Raw genomic sequence first — 21,901 nt, 5'->3', positions numbered from 1 at the left:
ATATTTTGATTGTTTGTTTTAATTAAAATATAATTATAAATTATTATTTTTTTCATTTCCAATAGCCTACAATACCTATAAGTTTGAAAGTGTCCGCATTTTGTGCGTTTCATAGCCCAAATTACTAAACAGCGCTATTTCCTGGAACAGCTGCACAGTCTCACTCCGCTGTAAAGCAGAGGGAGGCCACGCCCCCTCCCAAAGGCACGTTGCTCCTCTGCCTCCGTTCCCATTGCGTGTTTTTACGTGTTTGCGCATGCGCAGTCAGGTCCCCAAGATGAGAACCATTTACGTTCAAAGGCAGCGTAGAGAGCTGCCTTTGGACGTAACCGTGCTATGCTAAATGCTATACGTAAGTTCACAGTACATTAGTGAATAGATGCCATGTAACCGCTGCTGCTACGTTCTCTAGCGAGTGGGCGGGATAACACTACAGGCAGGATGACAGCACCAGAGAAAATAGAGAAACTTTTTTTTGAGGAAAAACAACAGCTTTTAAAAGATGGAGACCAACACCTCAGCTACCAGACCTTCAGCAAAGGTAATGTCAGAAAATGTTTCATACTTTCCACAGTGAATGGTACAAAGGGAAGGATTGGCTTTGTGGATGCTCCTCACTGAGGATGTTCCGAGTTGTTGTTGTTGTCTTTTTCTCCGTGTTTTTGTGTTTCCAACACAAACAACAGATGTGCTGCTGTGTCATGAGATATATCTTGTTGGAAGAGTATGGAGGCTATATTAAATAATTGTTTATGTTTGTTTAATGGTGTTTATGATGTTGATTTTGTTAGATGGCTAAATGCTTGTTCATGTGGATCTTGTTGGGTTTTTTCTTTCTTATTATGAATTTTATATTTTGATAAGCACATTGTGATGACTTTGTTGGAAATTGCTTTATACAAATAAAATTAATTTGAATTGAATTAACACTTGCCAGCAGAAACATATGAAATTGTCATTGGTGGTCTCGATTTGCAACGTGCCTACCCAACCCTAGTGGTCACGGCACGTCACTGGACAAGTCTGTGTCAGAATCTGAACTTTACCCGGAGGTTGAAGTGGATGGGGGAGAAGAACAGTGTACAGAACCAGAGGAGCCTCCAGTGGCAGTGGAGGGCCTCCGGAAGTCTACTAGAATTACTGCAAGCAAACTAGTAATACTAATCCTTATCATTTGCCACAATCTGGTCTCATCGTTGGGGTGCCGATGTATTTTTAGGGGGTGATATGTGGCAGATGAAGGGGGCGTGGCTTGGTTGCTGCAGGCCACTGACACAGGGGCTAATCGGCTACTTTAGGTGATAGTGAGCTGCAGGAGGAACACAGGTTTTCCACTAATGGTTTGGGGCCGGTGAACACCACATTCCACATGGGCATGCAGGAAGCAAGAGGTGCAGTAAAAGCTGGTAGGGAGATCTGTTTGTTTGTGTGTAAATGGTATGTTCTGATGTCGTGTTTAGTGAATTACATTTACCGTCTTTATTAATTCCAGACCTGCTTCCCCACTGAGTTTAAGGTGGTTGGTAGACTACCGGCGGACCAGGTATTTTAGAGTTTGTAGTTCATATTTTAATTGTTGTTTTAATGCTTTTTGTAATAAAGTGTTTTTATGATTAATAATAATAACAATAATAATAATAATAATAATGCATCAATTTTACATAGCGCTTTTTTGGACACTCAAAGTCGCTTTACAGAATTAAGGGATTATTCTTTCACTCCACACTTGGTGGTGGTAAACTACTATTGTAGCCACAGCTGCCCTGGGGCAGACTGACGGAAGCGAGGCTGCCATAGTGTGCCATCGGCCCCTCCGACCACCACCAACACTCACGACATTCATACTAGGCAATGTTGGTGAAGTGCCTTGCCCAAGAACACAATGACAGATACCACTGGGGTGACTGCCACCCCAATGTTTGTTTCCCTGCAGAGCATCAGGGTCTATACGCTGCTTTTGTCGGGAATAATTTGTTTGGTTTGTTTATTATTTACAGGACTAGGTTTTTTCTTTTCTTTATTCATGTTTGTTTGTTTGTGGGATTTAATTGTAAACTTGCTCTCCCCCCTTATCACCAATACCCAGTAAACTCCTCGTCAGGTAGGGCCTAAGGTGTGCACGTGTGCAGTGCATATTCACGTGTGTATACTCTTTGAGAGTCCTATTTGAAATGCAGATTTACAGATTGCAGTGTATTGGTGTTGTGAGAACTTTCCCTCCGATCCTGTAACAATAATTGGGAGTAAAACTGGGAGTCTGGTATGGCGGGGTGAATGATTTTGAGTTGACTTTAATAACAAGGACTCTGTTACTTACCTATTCGACTGTCTTTTGTATCGCTAATTCTAAGCGGGTGTAACAAGTACATTCCTATTTGTCTGCTGCTGACACTCTGCAAATTTCCCCTTTGTGGGACGAATAAATGACTTCTTATCTTAAATTCCACAAGTGTTATGAGAGCTGATATTGTAGGTTTTATATGTTTTTAAAGACGCTTTGATTGTGCACAGCAAAATGTTTAGTTTCTTGTGGGATTTATGATGCTTATTTAAGTTGTGTTTGGAAGTATTTGTTTTTACTGATTAAGCTAAACAAGCTAATATTTTAGGTAATTTTGTATTTATTTATTTTGTAATATGATTAATGTTGGATTTAGTGATTTGATATAAATAAAAATAATAGCGATACACTTGTTTGGTTACTTTAATGAATGGATAATTACACATATACCCTGTTTAAAAGTATGAAATAGCCAAAAAGTGAGGAAAAGAAAAAAAAGAAGCATAAAAAAATTGTGATAATCATTAATATCGTAATAATCGATAGTAACAAAGATTAAATAAACTACTTTAGCTTTGCTTCACTAATTTGGGCCCTCAAAGAGTTATACATTTCTAAATTTTTCAAACCAGCGGCGTTTGCCACACACCCTATGCTGTGAAAGTTTCCTGGTGAGAACCCTGTCTCCATGGTTTCTACTGTTGACAGGGCCACCTCGTAAACCATCAAAGGCCAGAATACCTGGGGCAGGACACCGTGCGAGTATATCCACGTCTTGAATCTCCCGGGTAAGCCAGATCGGTCTATTTGCCACGTTTCATGCTCCTTGATGGTGGTTTGGATTGGAGCTGTGTCCCTGACAATACAGTCAAAAACCTTTCCCAGACTCTTGACCGGTTTCTCTGTGATAGATGGAATTACCGTGCCATCCAACAGGAAGCAAAACTTGTCAGTCACCCTTCCCTCCTAGCTCCTGCTCTCTAACAGTGTCCCTCAGGTTTCTATGCAGGAATTGATTTACTTCTTCCTTGGAGCAGACTAGCCTGCCACTGCACTTCTGGCTGTTTGATAAATGTGAAAGGATCAGCTATGAATACTGTTCACTTCCTGGCTCTCTCTGTCCTCCACCTTCTATGCCATTTAGCTCTGCACAGTGTCATCAGCTTCTTTCTGATGATGTTTTGCAACTCAGCTCCTCAGTTGCTTCCTTGAACCGTCTTGCGATGATGGATCTTTTCTGCCTTTTAGTTCATAGTGAAGTTGGGTCTGATGGTCTTTTGCTCTTTCACACCGAACCTCTCTGCTCCGAAAGTGATGATGGTGGTCATGGTCTGGCGCCGTCTCTCACCATACCGTTTTTGCTGTTGCTTCAATCATTCTGGCTACACCCTCATCAAATTGGTGCCAAACTCAGTGCTGGCTTGCGGGAGGCCATTTGACACGCTGTAGTTGGAACTAAATTGCTGGGAGCCGGGAAGCTTAGCACTTGGCCGGCCGGGCTCCTCCATTATTTCACCAGGACCCAGTCCTTTGTGCTGTGATACACTGCCCGGCACCAAGCATTTCATTCAGCAGGTTGTGTACTTATTTACACTGAGCACTGTATACACATTCACACTGTTTATGCATGTATATTAACTTCCGTTGTGTTGTAATTTGTGTAGTTATTTAGTTGTTATGCTGCAAAGTGGAACAAACTGCCAGCAGACCTGAAGTCAGCATCCAATGTGAACATTTTTAAATCAAAGTTAATGTCACTCTGTTTCTCTACTGCGTATTACTGAGAGGGAGATTTTTGATCATCTTTGTTGATGATTTTAAATGTTTTTTGCTGCCGATTTTAATGATCTTATTGATTTTAAGCTGTTGAATGTTTTCTGTTGCACTTTTTGATCATGTAAAGCACATTGAGTTGCCTTGTGTATATACAAATACATTTTGCCTTGCCTAAAATGTGAGTTTTGTAACTGGAACGCAGCCTGACCAACGCAAGACTCATCATCATAGCAGCATCAATCTTCATCTTAAAGGTAATAAAGTGGCACCTCCTAGGTTCAAACAAAGTCTCCGCCCTTCAACGCCCAAACCACACCCTAATCTGCACCACGGTGGGCGGTAACATCTTATAGAACGATATTCTTTTTTATTTAATTGGTGAAAATTATTTCTCCCTACTTTCAATCTTCATACATCATGTTTATTACACAAAACAGTGAGCTGTGGCTCATCAACACTAAAGAACGTTGTTCACTGTTGCTGTCAAAACATGCACAGGGCTTTTATTGTGGAAAGTGAGACAGGAAACAGGGTGCAGGTGTTTGGGTGCATGTGGTGACCATGCTATCCTGTGACCTCAGAAGACGGAGCGGCTCTGCAGGGCATGGACGCGAGCAGCGAACACAAGGACGCTGTTCTCCACCTTAGAGCAGATCTGACGCTCTGATGCAGAAGGATTCTGAAGGAGGAACTCCGCAATGGAGCGGACACACTCCGTCTGTAGATCACAGATACATCACTGACACATCACAGAGAACAGAGAGACAAAAGAATCACAGGCAGTCACTGACCTTGTACGCTTCCACCTGTGTCTGTCCTGTCAGTCGCTCCAGCAGCTTTCCTCCTAAACTCAGTCCAGTTATCACTGACAGACTCAGTCTGTCCTCGTCGGACTGAGACAGCAGCCAGCGCAGCAGCGCCCCCTGCAGGGTCACAGACACTTACTGACTACAGACAGATACTGGTCACATGACCAGTGAAGATGATAATCAGTCACCAAGGAAATGAGCGACAATTAGGAAGTGAAGGAGGAAAATATTTGGTTAAGAACGGAAGGAGAAATACTGGATTTACATCAGAACAAGAATGTTAAAGACAAACCAAAGTGTGAACAGTATGAGGAACAGAGACATGTAAAATAAATGAATGATGTGGAAGTAATACGGAATGGAGTGTGAAAATGTGTGTGATGTGTTTGTGTGCTGACAAAGCGGCTCTGAAAATGGATGGATGGATGGATGGATAATTGTGTGTTTGCTGCCTGATGGAGCGCTGTTGCCGCGACGACAGTGTGAGTGATTGCTGCTGAGCTGTCACTGCATGAAGTTGCTCCATTCCTCGGACAAAGATCTTCTCTGTGTTTTTTTGTTAGCTCCATCATGATATAAGTTTGAGAAAAGTGAATTTGTAAACAACCGTGTGCAGCCAAGGGGCTGGTCATATAATCTAGCATTAGTTTGTATTGGGCTGCCGTAAAGCAATACGTCTTGCCACCGGGTCGGAGGCAGGGAAAGTTGCAAGTGCGGTTTTCTGGCCAGAAACAGCAGGGGGAGATGAAAGACCCCCCAATCACCCCATAAACACTTGTATTACCCTCACAGGGACTACAAAAATGATTCAATAAGGGGAAAAACGTACTCAGTTCTGCTTTAATGTAATTGTAAACATTTATTGTGTCACACACTCTTAGTGAGTCGACCAAGCTCCTGCAACATCTTCAGACACCTTCTACACGCTCCACAGGACTCTGCCTCCAACTATCATTTCATTCTTTATGTTGCTGTTTATCCATTTTCTGAACTACTGGAAAATAACATTAGTAATAATTAACAATAAAAGAAAGGATAGGAGAAGAGAGGGATGTGAAAAAGAGAGAGAAAAGGAAAAAGGAATGTAAAGGTCCTACTGATAAACAATAGAAGCTTTATGGTCTGTATGTTTAAATGTTTTAAAGAAAAACTAAACTTAGAAACACTTTGTTTTGTTGAAATACATAAGTGGATTTTATATGAAGTTGTGTTGTTGATTGATTCTCATCCAACATTTCACATTTTAGTCAAACAATTTTAATTTAGTGACACTTATCACCAAAACAACCTGAAACAACCCAGCTGAAAAAGGATGATGTGATGACGTCCAGTGTGTAGCCTCCAAAAAATCCAAACTATGCTTCAGAATCATAAATGAGGCCTCAGATCTAATCAGATCATCTTCTTCATCAAGACTGTAATTACATATTTTTGATTGATTAATTCCTTGAAGAATTCATATTAATCTATCACTGATGGCAAGGTTGTGAATTTATTTTGGTTTTCATTTTTATTCCTGCTTTATTGGCTCTATTAACAAATTCTGATATTTTACAAACATATACAATAACTTTAAAGTGTTGTCATTCATTAAATGAACGCTGAAATGTATTTAGTAAGAATTAGCAACTATATGTTTACATCACCGTTTACAGTGTCAGACATACTGAGGCACTGGAAGAAGTGATACATTAAAAAGCTGTGAAGAGGAGAAGGCAGCAGAGATTGATTCAACACACACGGACACAAACCACAGATTATTACAGACGGAGCTACAGACCTGCTGTATTAGATCGTTGGAGTTCATGATGTTGAAGCGGAAGTGTGTGTGGTCACTTCCTGTTTACTCTGCCCGCTGCAGTTCCAGTTCCCGTGGCGGTCTGAGGAGGCGCACTGAGCGGCTGTGCTCGGAGTTTGAGTTAGTTTGTTTACGGCTGTTTGCGTTTGTTTTATGGCAGTAAATATGCTGCAGGTTTACTTAGACCTGCTGTCACAGCCCTGCAGAGCCGTTCACTTGCTGCTTACCTGCACCAAGATCCCTCACATCGTGAGAGAGGTCCGACTAAGGAGAGGTGAGCGTGACCATCACTAACTAGTCCTCCAACCAGCACTAACTAGTCCTCCAACCAGAGACAGGTATTTTGAGATATGCAAAACAAATATCATTAAGAAGTAGTTAATTCACAGATAAATTACAATATGATGTACATTTTTCCATATTAAATATTAATGTATAAAAATAAGTTGGAACAACAACAGAGTGTGTCTGAATAAAATAAACACGTAGGTTTAAATAAATCCTCTTGTGTGCGTGCGTGTGTGATGTTTGCACTGGTAAAGGCCTATTCGTGTGTCTGTTAAACAGTTGGTGTTTGGTGTAGGATGGTCGCGTTAATGATTAGTGATGGAAAAGATTTTATATAACACAATGTGACCAGATGAACTTTGACGTGTGTGTGTGTGTGTGTGTGTGTGTGTGTGTGTGTGTGTGTGTGTGTGTGTGTGTGCGTGTGCGTGTGCTGTGTAGGTGAACAGAGATCTCCTGAGTTTTCTCGGTTGAATCCTTTGCAGAAAGTTCCAGTTATTGTGGACAAAGACTTTGTGCTCACTGAGAGGTACAGGCACTTACACACATTTACAGACACACACAGGGGTAGTTCATCACTGTGATCTGAAAAGAACCAGAAGGGTATTCCATAAAGGAGGGATAACAAACTCTGAGTCTATCCAGAAACTCTAGGTCAACATACTCATTGATGGGAAACTCTGGGTATCTGATTCCATTACAGCTGGTATGAAGTGGATCAATCAACCCTGAGTATGTAAACCTTGGGTTACTTACGTGCACGCGCAATAAAAAGCCATCATCAATGGATCAGAGATGACTCGAGCTGCCATGACAACCAAACGGAAGAGAGTGATTTATTCACCCTGATGGGTGAAATAAGCCGGTGTTTGAGGAATATGAGCCTGTTCTAAAGGTGCGTTCAGCTTTCAGTGACTATAGTGGCTTAAATCACCCGTAATTAGTTACACTTTTTGGTCGCTTCATCACTTTATTGCTTCAGTGATGTGACAAGTGGGGAATAATATGAATAAAATGTGTCTGAGGAGTCGTAGCAGCAGCAAAGGATGGCTGCATAGAGAGCCCTCCGTGTTACACTGGATATAAAGACAGTGACTATCACATTATTTATATTGATTTTTAATGTAATTTTGTCGCCAGAGTCATCTCGACGTCCTAAATGTTTTTTTGAAAATAACACTGAAGAGCAGCATCACAAGTCACTGCGCCATCATAACTTCCAGATGCGAGATCTACAGATTTAACTGAATAACAATATAAAACAACAATTGAGCCTTAAAAGTGGATTCATTTAAATTGTCTTCTCCTTTATATTAGACACAGGTTTGTATCCAGGGAACTTTACTACAGACATCAGTAGATGTCTTAATGCAGATCAACCTCTCACTGTCTTTCACTTAATGATCTGTATCCACAATGTTAGAAAGAAAACTACCGTTTGCACAAAAAAAAAAAAAAACATAAAGCAACACAACATTAGTAATGATGTGAGCACATCTGTGGTGTGTGATGTTACTAATGTGTTTCAGAGAAGAGTGTTAAGGTTCATTAAAGTGTTCAGAAATGGTGTTCAGGTGGGCGGAGCCAGCTAGAAACCGAGGGTTTCTTTGATAAAACCTGCCAGCGACCAGGTTTAGTTCACGGACAATGTTTCCAGGGTAACATACTCGAAGAAGAACATACCTCACGTTTAGGAATGGGATACTCAGAGTTTCCCTCATTTGAGCCTGAACATGCTCAGAGTTTGAACATAACCCGCTTTATGGAATACCCCTCAGGAGAGTATCTGATCAAACCCAGCTCAGGTTTATCTCCAGGTTTAACCTGAAAGTCCGGATAATTGAATCCAGGATCGTGTCATTACAGAGTAAACAGTTTAGTTGCCATAGAAACACAGTCTGTGGTTGGCGCAGCAGGCAGCACACGCACACTCATATGAAAGATGTTTTTTCAATAAAAAGTATGTAAACATAAGATGTAAACGGACCAGGATTCATCATTTAAAGGGGACATATTATAAAAAATCAACTTTTGCAGTTTTTTAACACAGATGAGGTAACTTGAGTGTCCACCGGCACACAAAATGTGAAATAAATCCATCCAGTCCTTTGTTTGTGGTCTGTGTAAGTCTTACAACACAGAGAAAAGTGCTCTGTTTCAAATTTTCTGAGTTTGTGACGTCACAAGCTAAACTCTAAAGAAAGGGCTGATTGCTTCCCCGGCAGTACGTTTACAGCACCTATCACAGACAGCGCTGCTTTTACAGTTTAAATCAGGGGTGGGCAACTCCAGTCCTCGAGGGCCAGATTCCTGAGACTTTTAGATGTCTCCCTGCTCCAACATACCTGGGGGGTATTTCATCAAACCCAGCTCAGGGTTAAGTCCAGGTTTAACCTGAGAGTTTGGCTCCGTTAAGCCGGGTTCCAACTGGAACAGCGGTTTCATCAACGAGAAAACACCTTGGTTACCATAGTGACACAGTCCGTGGGTCAAACCTGCTACCGACCAGGTTTAAGCAGCAGGCTTGGCTTAAGCTGCAGTTGTACTCTCATGAAACCACGTCATCATTATTGAAGAAGTCATTTAGTGAAGCTTTCAAACACTCAATAAAGATCTACAAAAGGAAAAATGAGTCAAAAAGACTTCTGTTATACTTTTTTTTTTTTTTAATACTGCTTTAATATAGTATTTTAAAAGAAAATTAAACAGAATATCATGGTAAATGTTTTATTATGATTTTAAATCCACACAAATGATAGAATCATTGTCTTATTACATGTTTAATGTGTACCGTATTTTTATTGAGATATCACAGTCTCCATGTGTTTAAATCATCAGTAATAATATATAAGGATACATGTGTTACCATCACCGCACGGTATAAATATGTCCATTCATTGATCAGAGATTAATAATAAGAAAGCTCTGAATGCAGAGAGGGAGGGGCTTCAGCGATAGTCACAGGGCAGAGCACTAAGGCTCCCAATGACAAAGATACACTATCGCTTTTCGGGATGTGCACGCTGTGCACGCAACTCCCTTGCACAGCTCACCTGCACCTGCAGCATCTACAGTGTTGGATCGTAAAAGCTGCAGCGCATGCACCGTCACTCTCTAATCATTAAATATGTGATTGATCTCGTGGGTCTAATGAAGACGAGCACTTAAGCTAAACACTGTCAGCTGGCTCGGCTCAGCTGGGGAGATTGAAGCTGAGAAGAGTTGGATGAAATGGTAAAAGCCAGCATGGTCACGGACGACTTAGCTGAACCAGGTTTAAACCATAAGCCTGGCTCTACTGAGAACACTTTAATAAAATATCCCCCTGGTTGAAACCAATGTGTTGTCATCAAGAGCTACAGAAGCACGATAACAAGCCATTCATTTGAGTCAGGTGTGTTGGAGCAGGTGCACATCTAAATGTCTCAGGAATCTGGGCCTCAAGGACTAAAGTTGACCCTCCCTGGTTTAAATGATCAACTTACAGAGTTACTAAAGGATGAGTTCACCCAGAATGTTGGCTTATTCAACTGCTTTAATTTTGCCCCCAGTAAATTGAGGAAGTGTGCTTCAGGGGCACCCCCCCCAAAAAAACCCACCACAGATACAGTTGTGTGCGAAAGTCAGGGCACCCTTTTAAAAACAGCATATTTTATATATTTAAAAAGTTATATTCATATTTACTGTCTCTCTGGTATATGGGGAAAAAAGACAATATTGTCAGGAAACATTAATGCATAGTTACATTTTATTTTATAAATTGAACAAAATTACAAAAATGAAAAACATAATTTTGGCATGTGCAAAAGTCGGGGCACCCTACAGCATCAGTACCTTCAGTACTTAGTAACACCCCCTCTGGCAGATATCACAGCTTGTAAACGCTTCTTATAGCCAACAACAAGTCTCTGGATTCTATTATTTGGGATTTTTCCCCATTCTTCCTCGTAAAAGGCTTCCAGTTCTGCAATATTCCTAGGACGTCTTGCATGCACAGCTCTTTTAAGATCTACCCACAGATTTTCGATAATGTTTAAGTCGGGAGACTGTGAAGGCCATTCCAAAACCTTCAGCTTGCGTTTCTTGAAGTAGTCCATGGTGGATTTGGAGGTATGTTTAGGATCATTATCCTGTTGTAGAAGCCATCCTCTTTTCAGCTTTAGCTTTTTTACAGATGCTGTGATATTTGCCTCCAGAATTTGCTGGTATTTAATTGAATCCATTCTTCCCTCCACCCGAGCAATGTTTCCTGTCCCACTGGCTGCAACACAACCCCAAAGCATGATGGATCCACCCCCATATTTAACAGTTGGCAAGGTGTTCTTTTCATGAAATGCTGCTCCTTTTTTTCTCCAAACATACCTTTGCTTATTGTGGCCAAAGAGTTCTATTTTAACTTCATCAGTCCACAGCACTTGTTTCCAAAAGTCATCAGGCTTCTGTAGATGTTCCGTTGCATATTTTTGACGTTGTATTTTATGATGAGGTCGTAGATAAGGTTTTTTTCTACAGACTCTTCCATGAAGGTCTTGTTTGTGCAAGTATCGGCGCACAGTGGAAGGGTGCACCACCACTCCTGAGTCTGCTAAATCTTCCTGGAGGTCTTTTGAAGTCAAATGTGGGTTTTGGTTTACCTTTCTGACCAGACTACGAGCTGTTCTCTCCGAGAGTTTCCTTGGTCTTCCAGATCTCTTCTTGACCTCCACAGTTCCCCTCACCTGCCATCTCTTAATTATGCCTCGCACTGTGGAAACTGCAAGCTGAAAACGCTTTGCTATCTTCTTGTAGCCCTCCCCGGCATTGTGGGCATCAATTACTATCATTTTTTCTGTCTTACACAGCTTCTTAGAGGAACCCATGGTTGCTGAGTGTTTGTACAAGGTTTGTGGAGTCGCCGTATTTAAGAAACCCTCAAATTGGCACCAGCTGGCACTCCCTAATGACAATTGTTGACACATGCTTCAGGACCAATGAGCTGGTAGAGGTCTGAGCTTGTAAAAAGAATCTGACACTTTGAAACTCTCAGGGTGCCCCGACTTTTGCACATGCCAAAATTGTTTTTCATTTTTGTAATTTTGTTCAATTTATAAAATAAAATGTAACTATGCATTAATGTTTCCTGACAATATTGTCTTTTTTCACATATACCAGAGAGACAGTAAATATGAATATAACTTTTTAAATATATAAAATATGCTGTTTTTAAAGGGGTGCCCTGACTTTCGCACACAACTGTATGTCATTTAGACCACAGGGAACTGTTTTAAAAGGTGAACAATTGGTATATTATGTCCCCTTTAAAATAATCAAACATTGTCCATGATATTCTGTTTGATTTCCTTTAATCCCACATAAAGCTGTAGATGGAGAGAACACTGAGTATGTTCCCATTGGCCCATCTTTGTTGGATTAAGATTGTATTATTTTAAGGGCCTATACTACGAAGCTGGATTTTTTTCTTATTGCATTAACTTCCAGAATTTAATCGGTGTGTGCTGTCCAGAGCCGTATAGAGAGAGTTGCGTCAACTCCGTTCACTCCAATGGTTTGTTTTTTTTACAGCAATGGCGGCTCATGGAGCCTCACAATTGTTCCCGGAAGTGATCAGTTTACTATTGTAGTCAATGGAATTAGAGCTGATTAGACGGTTTGTGATGTACTTTTGAACGGTAGGACGTTATTATTATTATTATTATTATCAGCGTATCTAAACCCATTAATGTGTGCATTAAGGCATGTTAGTGGATTCCCCCAGCTAAACTAGTACATTTTGATTTTTTTCATTTTTTATTTTTTATTACTATCATCATCATTTTTTTCATTGTGAGATACACTGTTGTGTTTTCATGTTCAAAAGAAAAAGGAAAAAAAATTCTAAATTCTTCTTAGAAAATTAAGGGATCATTAGCAGATATAGTGTTTACTTCACACAGTTTTATTTACCCACATAGGCTACATATCTTCTTTTTTTTTAATCAAACAATAAGCTTTTCAATTGTGTTATTTGTGGAAAAAGTGCAAATTAAGTGTTTTAATATGATCGCCTCACATATTTCTTTATTGTTATAATCCTGATTTTTATTCATTTTTTTAAAAATTTTTTTTAGATTGCTCCTGCTGACTTAGGCTAACCATTTCTTTCTCCTCTCTGGTTCGGTTGGGAGGCCGTATATTTTTACTCCTTTTTCGGAATGAGTGGAGCATCCCCATGCAGCACAGCAAACTGCATGACAAGTTATTAATGTTTCTGACTTTGTTAGACATTTATTTAATGAATTTATCTTGGTACATAAGTGCATAGTAAAAAAATCATTGAAATATGTTTTCAATGTGTCCTGTCTGAATGTGGTGTTTTTAATTACCCCCTTTTTTTTTTTAAAGAAAATTCAAAGTAATACATCCTGTATACAATACATATTAACACATTTTTTAACCAAATTAATGTTGGCCTTAGCTATGTCAAAAAAGCAGGTAAGCTGTTTACACTAATTATTAATACGAATTTACGTTAGAAAAAAACTATTTATGGAACTACATAAGCATACTGTATATTGTATATAAACATACATATGACAGTGTACTGTTTAAATATCAATCAATCAATCAGTGCAGTTATTGACGACAAATTACTGAAAATCCAAGTTATGTCACTAGGAATCAATGGATTCGAATGGCCCACCACTAACATTCGGGAACAAATTCAGTCTTACATGAATCACGTGACGGTCAAGCATGTTGGACTTCCATTGTCGCAACTCTCTATACGGCTCTGGTGCTGTCCTGTGATGCTGGATTATTTCTTATTGGGCTAAATCACCATGGTAACTTACGCTGAACAACTAACCTGGCCGGGACCAGGTTATAAAGTGGATAAGATCTGAAGTACTAAAGTCCCGCCTCCTGACCAATCAGTTCTCTGAGAGAACTACCTGCCCAATAAAAGCAGGATCATTCTGTTAACACATTGCTGCGTGGATCTGATGTGACGCTGATAGGAGAGAGTTTATTTATCCTTTCATTCACTCGTGACATTAAATAGGAAACATATACCGTAGATTTGTATCTGATGGACTGACCTAGATTAGACAGCTGATAAAGTTTGCGTGAGTTAGACGCTTTCAGACCAATAAATTCATTTATAAATTCATGTATTATGTGGTGACGCAGAGAGTCTCAGTCCTGTAAGATAATATAGGCTGTATAAAATATGAATCTTGTCCACCTTATAATGTAGGCTGAGCTGAATGAACGCAGCATCAGAGCCACATACAAGATAAAAGTAAAAGTGAAACTGATTAGTGTCCATTTACTCTCCCATGAATTAATATTGTATAATCTCACTAATTTAAGCATCAAAGGTCCGATGTCATGCTATTTTTCCCTCCATCTCCATTTGTTCTAAAAAACCCCAAAACATAGTATTTGAGGTTTATTTTCCCAAACTCGCCTGTTTTCCAGAGTTTTAGCCTCTGAAAAGTCACTCTCTGAGCAGTTCTACACAAACAGGCTGATTTGCGGCCGACTTGTGCATATTCATGAGTGAGCGTGTCTATAGACAGGACACTGACTTCCTCCTCCCTGCACGGTGACGTAGAGCCAGAGGATGCCTCGCCCGCCTCCCACCCACTCCGTAGCCGAGCTCATGCTGCTTTATAAACACGAGACAGAGCGTGGGGGCGGGGTGTTCACCGGTACATACATAAACTGTAGAAAATACATACATAGCACTGCGCCAAGGACGCTGAAATGCTCACCTTCGTAGGTGTGTCTGTTTACATGTCAATCACGGCAGAGAGCTTCCTGGAGGCGTGGCTTCTCCAGCTCAGTGCCGGGTCAAATTTGTCATCAAAGTGGGAACGCGTCATGAAATTGGAGCGAGGTGTTTGGGCTCGCCCTGCAGTAAGAAAGGAGCAAATCACCATCTAACTCTTGATTGAGGGAATCAATGAAAAAAAAACTGGGCATGTGTATGAAGCCCAAATAGCACTTTTATCGTGTTCAAAGCACAGAAAAATCGATTTAGCTTAAATGGGCCCTTTAACAATCATCAATTCCTGCATTTATTCCTTGCTGCTTTTTCTGCAGCAGCAGTGTTGGATTTTACTTCTTTATATTTTTAAATAATTACTTCTCAATTGTGACGTAAATTGCTCTACAGTTTCTCCGTAATTATGATTGGTCTGACGCTGTTATCTCCCCTGTCATAAGAGCGTGCATGTAGCCATGCTGAAATCAACTTGCTTAACTTAGCTTGTTGTTATCGTGATTCGAAGTCCAGCTTCTCTCTTATGGAGAATGTTTGGTTAGGTGAAGCACGCTAACGTAGATAAATCCAGGATATAATTATCTAGCTTTGTAGTACATGCCCCAAATGAATAGTGTGTGTGTGTGTGTGTGTGTGTGTGTGTGCTACCTGCAGCAGGTAAACAAAGCATGCGCTTCTATGGCAACTAACCTGTTTACTCTGTAATGAAATGGACGTTCAGTTCGATCCTGGAATAACTGAGCCGGACTCTCAGGTTAAACCTGGAGATACATTTGAGCTTGGTTTAGTCTGATACAGACAGGTACAGTAATGTATGATTTGTGTTGCTGCATTGCAGCGATGCCATCTTGAAGTACCTGGTCACTAAGTACGACATCCCTGAGCACTGGTATCCACGGCAACCAGAGAGACGCGCCCGCGTGGACGAATACACCGCTTTTCACCACAGCTACACCCGCCCCCATGCCGCCGCAGTCTTCATCCTGGAGGTACCACCACTTTATCCACCGCACTGTCCTGTCTCCGCCCCCTCCCACTGACTCCGCCCCCTCAGGTGCTCCTCCCAGCTCAGACAGGCGCCCCAGTGGATGAGGAGCGCTTGAATCATGCTCTAGTGCGGCTGGACGACACCCTGGACAAACTGGAGTCCATGTTTCTGCGCCGACAGCCCTTCCTGTGCGGTGATGACATCACAGTAGCAGACCTGCTCGCCGTCTGTGAACTCATGCAGGTCAGTTGGCTGCTCTCCCCTCTATGGGTTAAACATGGCTATTACAATTGAATGTTGCTATTGACTATAGTTGGCTCCGCCCCTCCTATAGAAACTATCACATGTGGGAGTGGGTTGGATTAGTGAACATTGAGTAGCTAGTTAGCTAGCTACTTAGCATAGCATAGATTTTGTGTTTTAACTGGTCCAGAAGCCCCGCCCACAGTTCCCCATTGGGAGCCCATTATTTGCCAGTTTAAACTAATTGTTCCAATATTGACACTTTGAACCCTATTTACCACTTTTTCTGTTTTTGCCCACTCTAATTACTTTTAACCAATTTCTGTGGTTTTTAAAATCCCATTTCAACACCTTTTCCACCATTTGTGGTCACTTTTAATTCATTTTATTTCTGATTAAAACAAGGATTTAGACCTTTAAGATAACTATATACTAAGTCCCAAATAATAATAAACTTCCTGGATAACAGTGGATATTATTCAGATCAATAAATAAATGTGGTTATTACAGATTCATAGAACAATGGACCATCATTTTTCTGACTTTATGGATGGGCCCCAAAAAGCTCTGAACTTTATTCCCCCTCATAGATGGCCCTGTCTCCACATGACAGTTCTTCAATGTTCACGTCTGTGTTCAACCACCGTCAGGTACTGTTCGGATCTTTGGTTTCAGCCCTCCGAAAAGGCTAGGCCAGGTTCACACAAATTTCACAACTTCTTACACAAAGTTTATTTGACGACAGTAGACCACAGCAGACCACAGGTTATAAACCAATGGATCATGTGCTCCTGGCTTTTTGGTCCCGTTTCGGCTTTCTTCGCCTGTCTGGACTCAAACAGTTAACGCCAGAGTTTTCGGGCCAGGCTCAATTTTTTGACTGGTTGCAGCCTAAGAAGGCCTCCCACTTTGGTCTGATAGGACCCACAGTTTATGGGAGAAGCCTCCCGCCTTTGGAGGTTTTCCATTCCTCCGGGGGGGCAAACTAGTTGTAGCTGCAGCTGCAACTCCAGGCCTCCCACTTTGGTCTGATAGGACCTAGAAGCCTCCCTCTTTTAAGAGTCTTTACTCTTCTCTAGAGGGCAGACTGGTGATGGCCCCAGCTGCAGCCCCAGGCCTCCCACTTTGGCCTGACAGGGCCCACGGAATGAGGGAGAAGCCTCACACTTTTGAGGGGTTTCTCACTTCCCTGGTGAAATCCTGAGGTTCCCTGAGGTCTTTGTGGGATGTCAAGGTGCCCTCCACGTGATGGCCTTCCACCAGTGTCTAGTGCTCTTTCTGAAAACTGGGGAAGGTTAGCTGTTTCAAGCTCCAGGGATCCCTTTGGGTCCTTGTGAGATGCCAAGGCGTCCCCCACGCAGCTGTCCTCCATCAGGGCCCGGTGCTCTACCACCGGGACTGAAAACTGGGGATGGTTAGCTATTTTAAGCTCCAGAGGTCCCTTGGGTTCAATTTTTAACTCGTGTTATTAATTAATATTATCTGTACTATAATTTCAGGATGGTCTCTGTGTGTGTGTGCGTGCGTGTGGAGCAAATATCTCCCGACGCGGTGTGAGTTAGACCCGAAACTTAGTCAAAGGCTTCCAAATACCCCAAGTGTGTGCATCTGTTATTTTGGAGTAATTTGGTAATTTCCAAATGTTTATTTTAATTTTATTTCACTTCTGGACGGCACGGCAAGTGAATCCTATCCAGCTTTTGACCTCAGAGTGTGAGGGGGCGCTAGCGCACCATCTATATCTATTTCACTGCACAGCTCCTCACCGGAGCAAGAGTCACGTGTGTCCAGAGCCAATCGCCGCACACACAGCAAAGCAGACACGGACTGCAAACACACAAGTGAGAGAGAAGACGATAGTTTTATACCGGAGAGGGGGAGGGGCATCTGAGCAGCCGCGCTCGCACTGATATACTAGCAAAGCTCTTAAGTCTCACTTATTGGGCCTGATGTGAGTCACTGATGTGCGTGCGTGTGAGCCACGGCAGACTCCACTTCCTCCTGTGCCATGCTATCTTTAGCATCTCAAACACGGGAGCTCTCTGACTAGATCATTTGAAACCGTCATCCACTGGTGAGGCTTTTGCAGACAAGTTTCCCATTGTTTAAACCATATAACTGTCAGTGTAATTGAATCACACTACAATGGCAACCAAAAACAAACATACAAAAAATGCACAAAAAGACAACTGAAAGATAAAAAAATACATGACTCCAAAAAACATACATTACAGAAAAATACAACAAAAAAATGAAAATGACCCAAAATACACAAAACTAAATATTTATACAAAAAATACACAAAATGACAACAGAAATGCACAAAAATACACAAAATGACTCCAGAATCACACTACAATGGCAACAAATACAATAATTATACAAAAACTGCACAAAAACACAATGACTCCAAAAAACATACATTACAAAAAAAATTGAATTAAAATAAAAAACAGCAAACATTTATGCACAAAAAGACAACAGAAAGATACACAAATACACATGACTCTAAAAAACATACGTTACAGAAAAATACACCAAACAAAAACATATAAAAGTGATGATGAAGTCATGCACATGTCCCATAGAATTAAACCAGGAAAATTGCACCCACAAATATACCCCTTATGCTCATAAATGAATGCATACTTCCGACGGGCACTGTACTAGTTAATTATTAACTCCTTGGGCCTATTCATCCTGTGCTGGGACATTGAGCCGAACAGGTACAGTAGGGGTTCACGGTCTCTGGAACCTTTATTTTGGGGGTCGCAGGCTGAAAAAGTCGAGAACCAGTGGCGTAAATATTAAAAAATGATTAGGATGTACTTAGGATCATTAAAAAGAAATATCCTAATACCTAAATACAGATTATAAAGGGTATTTATTTATTTATTACGTTTTTATTTATTCATTTATTTTTTTATTTATGCACACACAATTAAACGGGTTGTTTTCTACTGATTCAACTGCAACACATGAGCTAGGTGTCTGACCATGTGTTAGACACGTTTAGTCAATGTTCCACTTCTTCCAAATACCTGTACAGAATCTGAGGCTCAACGCTTGTGTCCGTGAACAATGCCATTAGTAACACACAATCAGTAACACACCATCAGTAACACGCCATCAGTCAGGTTTTCCTCTACAAACAATAACTAGTTCTGACTGACAGTTACTTTCTGTATTATTATCATCAAACTCATCAGCTCTGGAACAATCTACTGACAAGAAGTGGGATTGTCTGCATTGGCTCCTCCCTCCATTGCTGCGCTCACCATTCAACCAATAGGAGAACAGTTCAGCCAGTGTGGACCACCCCCTTATCTTCATAACATTGTATTGAGTGTTCATTATTAAAAGAATAAATAAATAAATGAATAGAGTAATAATATTTATGGAATGTATTAAGTGATTTATTTATTTTCAATAATGGCAGAGTTGGTCCCTCCCCCCATACAACAAAGACACTTTTAAACATTTTCTTTCCTTCACTGTTTATAAATCTGTAAAATAATATTAAAGTAAGAACACGCACTGAATGGTTACCTCTGTCCGTGCTCGGTGTGTGTCTATACAGCCAATGGGAGGTGACCGAGATGTCCTGAAGCTCCGTCCCCTGCTGCAGCACTGGAGGAGCCGCGTCCAATCAGCCGTTGGCGAGGCGTTCGACAACACCCACAGAGTGCTGTACAACGTGAGAGAGCGGCGCCGCGCCAAGCTGTGACCCTCTGAACACAAACGCCCCACCCACTGACTGTCTCCATGACGACCAAAGCCGTCCTGATCATTGAATAAATTATTTTCACACGCTGTTTGTTTCCCTGAGTGTTGGTTGACAGGTACGAGCACCTGCAGCACCTTACTCACGGCACAGAACAACAACATTAAACAACTAAAATACACAGACTGAGAGCAGTTGGCATTAGCTGACTCACTGTGGGCCTGTGCTACGAAGCTAGATAAGTGAAGCCTGGATTTATCTCCATTAGCGGGCGTCACCTTGCTCTCCATCAGAGAACAGCTGGACTACAAAGCACGATATAAACTCTCTAACTCAAGCGAGTTGATTTTAGCCTGGCTACATGCGCGTTCCTGTGACGGGTGGAGATTGCAGCGTCAGACCAATTACAAACACGGACAAACTGTGTCGAGCAACTTATGTCACAATTAAGGATTCATTCTTTAAAAATAGGAAGAATGAAAACCCATAAGTCAGACCAAAAACAACAGAAAAAGGAGGAAGAAAAGAACACAGGCAGGAAGCTGCCGAAACTGTTAATGAGTAAAAGCGTCAGATTATCCAGTATTACTCCATAGGATGATAAACTGACAACACTCTTATCAGTTTCACTTAGATGGAACTTAGCCTATGGCTATAATTTGACATATTTACATACTGTATGTTATATGTTCAATAATATGTACTGTCCCTATTTAAATAATAATAATAAAAATTACATCACATACGTGTTTTTATTTAGGTAGGTGTGTGTGTGTGATGGACCTACTCCATCACACCGTCACTATAGCGTATGTATGAATGAATGAGTTGATCTGTAAGTACATACGGAGAATGTCCCACACAGGCTTTATCTGCTGACTGTAGATCAGTCTATTGGATGTAAATCTATACCTTTCCAAAAGGATGCAATTGGTAAATGAAAGGATTGCATTTACCTATTAATAATCTTTCTTTCTTTTTTTAAAAAAAAATAAAAAATTACCCTGCCTGCACATGCTGTCAAAGGTCAACACTACAAGAAGTGCAATCTGTTTAAGACAGCAATGCATGTTTTGTTATTGCAATTAAATAAATTAATTTATTTTGTTGCATAATTGTGACCATCACCAGCCCTCCCTAAGGAAGGGTAAGAAACACTTTATTAAAGGGAGAATATAAAAAGAGAGGACAGTGTTACACCTGGGGGGGAATTCAAGGTAGAAAATGGAAGAGTTGATTATTGTAAAGTGAGGGTGAGATGTGAAGTTGTGTATATTGTGTTGTGTAATCAAGCCAGTCTGGTGATAAGCTTGAAGCTTATGTATAATGATGGTGGCTGTGGACAGAGGGAAGGAGTGAGTGGTAATACCTAAAACAGGTATTTGGGATCAACGTGTCTAAAGTTAAGCCCACTACAAGTTTTATCCCACAGCCCAAGGCGTACCAGTGCATCGTAGACCCAAGCCACACTGGCTGGCGGATCTGCCAGGCCAAGAACCACAGGCCGCGCCCCCACACACCCACCCAGGTACAACTCCAGGAGAGGCTCCCGCATGGGCAAGGCCCCTTTCCACTCACCACTCCACTTGCGATTGGTTTGCTGGAAGATCACGCATCGTCAGGTCTCCCATCAGACATAAATTTGGAGAGAGAGGAATTCTGCAGTCCAAAATGGAGGACAGTTTTTCAGTAATTAGAAACCAAATCTGTTGAACTAGGGAACAGCCATAAGGCATGTAAATAGGAATCACTAGTTCCCTGGGTACATTGAGTATGGACTCACAGGAATGCCAAAATTAAAAGGAAATGCATGTGGAAATATAAAGCGAATCAATAGTACAATAAATAAAAAGAGAATCAATAATAAAAATGTGTCCGTGCTTAATAAACATTTTCATATTTTTAATTGATTTATTCTTTTAAGTATTAATGTTAATGTATACAATTGCAATGTTTTCATTTTAGTGATTAGTACACATTCAGAGCCAGAAATGCAAGGGGGGACTAATAATTTGCATAATAAATTATTTTGGCGTTTCAGTTTCAAAAATTTCATTTGGGTGCATCCCTAATGGGAACTCCTGCATCATGTTTCATTTAAATCCCAAAATTGTATTTAGCATGGACATTCCAACAATGCACAACATAAAATAAAAATAATTAAATGTTTAACCTGACCACACTCAAATTAATTAATGTATACAGGCCTAGACAGAGCTGTTGGAAGAG

At 40.9% G+C, this 21,901-nt stretch overlaps 1 protein-coding gene across 1 annotated transcript; it reads left to right on the top strand.

Moving 5' to 3' along the window:
* The first annotated feature begins 6,716 nt into the window (after window positions 1-6,716).
* Window positions 6,717-19,761, top strand: gstt2 (glutathione S-transferase theta 2). The gene is made up of 5 exons (XM_028458244.1): window positions 6,717-6,938; window positions 7,394-7,481; window positions 15,556-15,706; window positions 15,772-15,948; window positions 19,529-19,761. The coding sequence occupies exons 1-5, from the start codon at window positions 6,818-6,820 to the stop codon at window positions 19,673-19,675; spliced, it is 684 nt and encodes a 227-aa protein (XP_028314045.1). The 5' UTR covers window positions 6,717-6,817; the 3' UTR covers window positions 19,676-19,761.
* Window positions 19,762-21,901: the final 2,140 nt, after the last annotated feature.

The sequence above is a fragment of the Gouania willdenowi genome, chromosome 9 (genome assembly GCF_900634775.1).
Source record: "Gouania willdenowi chromosome 9, fGouWil2.1, whole genome shotgun sequence".
Taxonomy (NCBI): Eukaryota; Metazoa; Chordata; class Actinopteri; order Blenniiformes; family Gobiesocidae; genus Gouania; species Gouania willdenowi.
This window is presented reverse-complemented; position numbering and strand designations above follow the sequence as displayed.

Coding starts and splice junctions, on each gene's coding strand:
- gstt2 (XM_028458244.1), top strand. CDS start 6,818: ATGGCAGTAAATATGCTGCAGGTTTACTTAGACCTGCTGTCACAGCCC. Junction 6,939..7,393: donor AGAGGTCCGACTAAGGAGAG/GTGAGCGTGACC, acceptor TGTGCTGTGTAG/GTGAACAGAGATCTCCTGAG. Junction 7,482..15,555: donor GACTTTGTGCTCACTGAGAG/GTACAGGCACTT, acceptor GCTGCATTGCAG/CGATGCCATCTTGAAGTACC.